Below are 5,911 nucleotides of genomic sequence, written 5' to 3' on the forward strand. Positions count from 1 at the left end.
ACATATGACATTAATTTAGAATTTTGAGTTAGTTGTTTTGATGTATTTAGCATAATGACATAGAAAAATGTTGGTTTTGTGTTGTCAAACCATATGAAGCCAACAAAAAGTCCAAGTCTTTTATTTTATTTCTAAACCCACTTAATGCATGAAAAAATGTAATATAATTATTTTATAATAATATAATATAAAATTTGTAGGTTAAATAGTGTATGTGTTATTTAAAAGTATTTTCTATTTTTATAAGTTTTATATATTGCTACATATAATTTATTTTACATTCAAAAACTATACATAGTGATAAAAAGATTTAGATTACATAATTATAATATTGTTTTATATAAATGAAGAAGATATTATTAAAAGAATTTTTTTTAAAAATATAACATAATTGATTGACTAATTTGAAAATATCCAACAATATTAATAAAATAAAAAAAAAAAAAAAGTACACATGCATTCCACGGAACATGTGTATAACACGTTAAGTTTAAATTATTATAGTAACATTTTTTTTCCAAATATAAGTATAATATCTATATTATTGAAACTTGAATTTTAAGGTAGTCTATTGAATATTTTTCATTTTTATTCTTTTTTTATGGCCCATATCTCTAATTTCTTATACTTTTTTTGTGGTACTTTTAGTCTAAAACTAAAGAGTTTGGCTCAAATAAAATAAAACTTCATACTTTTCAACCCAAATATATATATATATATATATTTAAATAAATAATTTTGAGCCTAAAATAAAAAGGAACCTATAAAGAGAATCAACTTAAGGACCAATTAATACAAAATGGATTGAATAGGTTAAAGTGGACTGAATGGACCAAAATAGACCAAAGTAGACCAAATTGGACTTTAGTGGACCAAAAAGATCCGAAATGGACCGAAGTGAATCAAGTTGAACCAAATGAACCAATATGGACCGAAGTGAGCCAAAATACTTTGTTGATGTGACTCAAAATGAGTATAGCAATGATAAATACCACGCTTAAGCATTTACATATTATATATATTTGTAAGACATATATGTAGTAAAATTTCTACATACTAACTACAATATATATATATATATATATATTATATTTTATGTTGTTGATGTGAAACTACAAAAATCATTTCATATTGTAAATTTTTTAGTTAAACTATATCTTTTAATGCTTTTTACTATTAAAAAATTAAATGAACACATTCATGAGATACATAATTTAAAAGATCTTATTGTTTGATTAATATTAATATTAATGGACGAAGTGGACCAAATGGGCTCAAGTGAACCCAAGCATTACACTAACATGGCTTAATAAAAACATAGCAACATTAAATACTACTCTTCTACTTTTAAATATTATTATATAGATATAAATATCAATAAAAGAGCTTTTCAAAATTATATATATATATATATATATATATATTTATATGTAAAGAGATGTCTAATCTATTGAGACTCAAGTTACAACAGAAATTCACTACTACAAGTAAAATATAAAATAAAAGAAATTCCAACTTTATCAATTTTGATGGACCATCGCCCTATCATATTTCCTCAGTATTTTTAAGGATTTATGATGAGTGTCTTTCCTATCATTTAGAGACAAATCAGTACCGTCTCTCGAGCACTATTTAAACTTGAATAGTATTTACAATTTGAGCTAGCCCTTAGGTGTTTTACTGGAGGCAAGAGCTACTGACATGTGGAAGCTAGGGTGCAACAAATAAACCATAGTTGGGTTGCATAGGATTACAAAATATATATATATATATATATATATACATACATACATATATATATATATATGTATCTATGTGTATATATATGTATATGTGTGTGTGTTGCGGTTTGGTTTATAAAAAATTTGCGTGCCACAATTAGATTGAGAGAGAACTCTTTAAAGAAAGAGAGTGTAACAAATTCGAACTAGAGCAAAACATAAAATTGCTCTACTATTTGTTATCTGTGAGGGAGAATTCTTTGCTTGAGTGGCTTTATACTATCTTTGTATTCTCTGTATTGGTTAGTGAAATTTTTCCCTTTTTGCTGAATGTGAATTTAAGCCAAAGGAAAAACAATTAAATCCTTAGTGTTCTCTCTAGTGTAGGTGGTTGTCAAATTATTACCACACTTATCCCCATTATTTGAACTTGTCGTGAGTAAGGAACCACTATGGGTGATTTATTCATCCAAAACATGCAAAATCTGTTAATCTAGATAGAATCCTAAAATGTCATTTTAATCCAAAGTTTAGGGAGTGAAGTGTAGCAATTGAAATTATGTATATTAAATTGTGGTCATAAATTATAATTTACCTAAATTTTTATGTTGAGTAATGATACAATTACAAACTATTTTACAATATTTTTACAAACTATTATTATTATAAATTTTTGCTGGTTTTTATCTGAGCTCATCATTAATGTCACATTTTTATTTTCTATTCACTATTCACCACAACAATAATTTATATATATAAATTAAAAAATTAAAAAAAAAAATTCAAACTCTAGCATTTTCCTTTTATGCTAGCTAGTTGGTGATCAAACTATTCTATTATAAATATTAGGGAAAAATTGAAAATACATGCGAATTTTAAAAATTCTCTTTAAAATTGTATTGCTTCATTAATTAAAGTGGTGCTAAAATAACAACACCATATTCCCAAGATGTTCCAAATAATAGAGACCCGAGAACATGTCACCACCTGGAAACAGAGACGCTAGCTCTAAAAGGGGGAAAAAAGAAGTTTGATGCAACCCAAACATATTTTTTTTTAAAGCTTGATATTTCCTTTGTCCTAATTTGGACAACTTTTATAGAATAAAACCATAGAAGGAAACTACCAAAAAATCATGGATGGTACATGGTTCTAATAACTCTGTTTGTGATGAATTGTAAACAACTCAAAAAGATTCTTCTATGATAAATTAAAACCATAGCCAATAGGGTTCCATGATTAAAGCTGAACTAGGTGACTAATATCAATTGGATAAGTATCGTTCGGGAGATATGCTTTGTATGATCTACTTGCAGAGACTCGGTTAGCAGCTTCAGTAGGATGAAAAGCGTCCCAGAATACATATTCAGTCCTATTCTGGCATGGAGTTTTGGAAGGTGTGCACTGCCCATCTTGGTCTACTGGACAACACCCAACATCCGTAACCTTGAAACCTGAAATGCATAAAGGAAACAATACACAGTCACTATATATATACTTGTTCAAAAGATTTAGAATATATAGTTACAAAAATTTGCAGTAATGAGACATAAGAAACAGTACAAAAGAACAAAATTAAGTTTGAGGAATTGTACCAAGAACTGATGGATCCCCAGACCCCATCTGATAAGAGTTCACATATATAGCTTTTGCACCAGTTAGATTCCTATTCAGATTATCAACTAGTGATATAAGCTGCTGGTTAAATAGAGTGACCGCAGTGTTGATTTCTTCTACACACGGTTTGCCCTTTGTGCCATACAAAAAAATTGAATTTGGAGTGCAGCCTACTACTCCCGCTCCAAATAGTGCAAACTTCCTTGCTCCATCATGGTACAAAGTCTGAAACAAAAAGAGGGGAAGGTGGGAAATTGATCAGGGATTGTCAAATTATTACAATTAAGGTGAAAAGAATGAAAGAATATATTGCACCTAAACCACTAACTGACCTCTATTTGACGAGAATATTGTCTAATAAGAACTCTGGCGTATTGCGCTGGAGTATACTGGTGGCTTGTGTTGTAATTCTTAGGCATGAAGTAGTTATTAATGTAATCATTATTCCCCATTCCAACTGAATATAAGCACTTGTTTAGGTACTTCATGGCTGTGTACTTATTTCCTAGTTTTTTAATAATGCGTGAGACTGTAACCCAGTGATTCTTCAACTGCCCACCCAAGCTGATGCAATCACCCTGCTTGTAGAAGTTTAGTCACGTATTGATGACCACTTGTGATGCATTCAGACAAAAGCTGATACGACATATGGTTATTCACGAATAGCTTAGACTTGATTGGAGAAAGTGTTTGTTCATTATTTTCGTTTATCTATTAAACGAGCCAAGCCAAGCCCAAGTTCAAGTTTAATGATTAAATAAAACTTAAATATAATAATTTATTTAGGAACAAGCTTGTAAATGTGAGATTCGATTTAAATATATATATATATATATATATATATATTAGTACATGTTTGCATTTATACATGTATTAAAATATATTTGCAAAAGCTCAATTAGATCGTGTAAGATTGTAAAATTTTATGAGATATTAATTTATTGATAATCTAAATAATCTATTTCATAATAAAAAGTACATAGTATATATAACCATACAAAGTATTAGTGAATTCTTAATTTTTGTATGTTCATTAACAAAAATCATTCTCGAATTCTTCAAAAAAAAAAATTCTCGAATAATATAATCCGATTATATCTAGCTATCAATTATTGATATAGATTTGTGAAAAATTAAAATATTTAGTTATGATGTTTACTATATATAGAGAAAAAATTAGTTTATTAAATAACTCGTGAACAACTAATACAAATTTTCATTTCCACTTTTTGTATTTTATTTTATGTTCCACCAATCATGTTAAGTCATTTGTTTTTTTTTTTTTTTTTTTAAACTTGTGGTTACTTCATAGAAAAATTCAAATGAATACATGGTAATTTATGATTGGTGGAGTATAAAATGGAACAAAAAATTGAACACAAAAAATGGAAAAGAAGATTTGTATTAAGCCGTGCTTATCAAATGTATGCATCTATATACCAATTTAAGATCAAGAAGTAAATTGACCAAATAATTACCATGTGATTCCCAGTTTCTTGGCGAATTCCTGCTGCACCAGATGCATAATTCACACCTTGAAGTATGTCCGAGTCATTAGCAGTTGCAAAGGGTGGAATAAGCTTGTCGAACCCTAAAAGTTGAGCTGTAGAGAGAAAATTTGCAATTGGCATATATGTATAAATTTCTAACATAAAACAGAGCAAAACAAAAAAAAAAAAAAAACAAAAAAAAAGGCTAAACATGAAGCCCTGTTTAGAGAGAGAGAGACCTATCATATCAAACGTGGTTAGGCCGTTGGTAAACCTTCCTGTTGGGCCATTAGGGAAGTCAATACCATATGGCGGGTAGTTTGCTTTAGCCTTTGTTTGAAGCAAGTTGTTGTTGCCATTATCTGCTAAAGAGTCTCCAAAAATGAAATAACAAGGTACTTGCGGCACTCCATGAACGTGAGATTGCAGGTTTAAAACCACCACAAGAGCAGCAAATACCAGTTCCCACGTTTTCATCTTGCCCCGCAATTGTGAAAGAAAATGGGAGGTGAATATATATGTATAGAAAAATCCAGAGTGCATCTAAGGCCGACAGTTTCATTGTAGAAAATGATAAATTTAGAAAGGCATATATTAGGCTGATAATCTGTTTTAATTTTTTAATTCAAAACAGCGCGCGACAGCCTAGATTTGGTTCTAGGCAAACTGTTGTTAACTTTGACTAAAATTTAATTCAGCCAAAACCCCCTTTTTTTTGGATAATGATACATGTATGGTTCTCATCTAAACTAACTAATAATATCACATTTTACTTTCCAATAATTTCCCACCATATCAGCTATTTGTGTAAAACAATTTGTGTAAAATAATTTGTGTCTTTAGCAATTTCCTTTATTTGTTACCCATATTGAGACTAGCTCTATGCTAATAAAAACGCAAACAAGGAAGCAAGGTAATTTTGGTAGTACCATATCTTAGCAAAAAAAGAGAAACATTAATTTTCTACGTTTTTTTTTACCAGTCTCACCAACCAATTGGGGCTTTTTGTGTGCAACTAGTGTGGATCCGTAAGTTTATTTGGTATTCTATATGTGTGTACGGTCACCATGCTTGATAATGAAT

The 5,911-nt window shown here is 29.3% G+C and overlaps 1 protein-coding gene across 1 annotated transcript; it reads right to left on the reverse strand.

Annotated features, from left to right (window-relative positions):
• Nucleotides 1-2,632: 2,632 nt before the first annotated feature.
• On the reverse strand, nucleotides 2,633-5,309 carry LOC115991768 (GDSL esterase/lipase At1g29660-like). The gene is made up of 5 exons (XM_031115671.1): nucleotides 5,068-5,309; nucleotides 4,817-4,941; nucleotides 3,671-3,916; nucleotides 3,317-3,563; nucleotides 2,633-3,175 (listed from the first exon to the last, which is right to left on the reverse strand). Exons 1-5 carry the CDS (start codon nucleotides 5,303-5,305, stop codon nucleotides 2,961-2,963), a joined length of 1,071 nt encoding a protein of 356 aa, XP_030971531.1. The 5' UTR covers nucleotides 5,306-5,309; the 3' UTR covers nucleotides 2,633-2,960.
• Between the last annotated feature and the right edge of the window lie 602 nt (nucleotides 5,310-5,911).

Source organism: Quercus lobata, chromosome 5 (genome assembly GCF_001633185.2).
Source record: "Quercus lobata isolate SW786 chromosome 5, ValleyOak3.0 Primary Assembly, whole genome shotgun sequence".
Classification (NCBI taxonomy): Eukaryota; Viridiplantae; Streptophyta; class Magnoliopsida; order Fagales; family Fagaceae; genus Quercus; species Quercus lobata.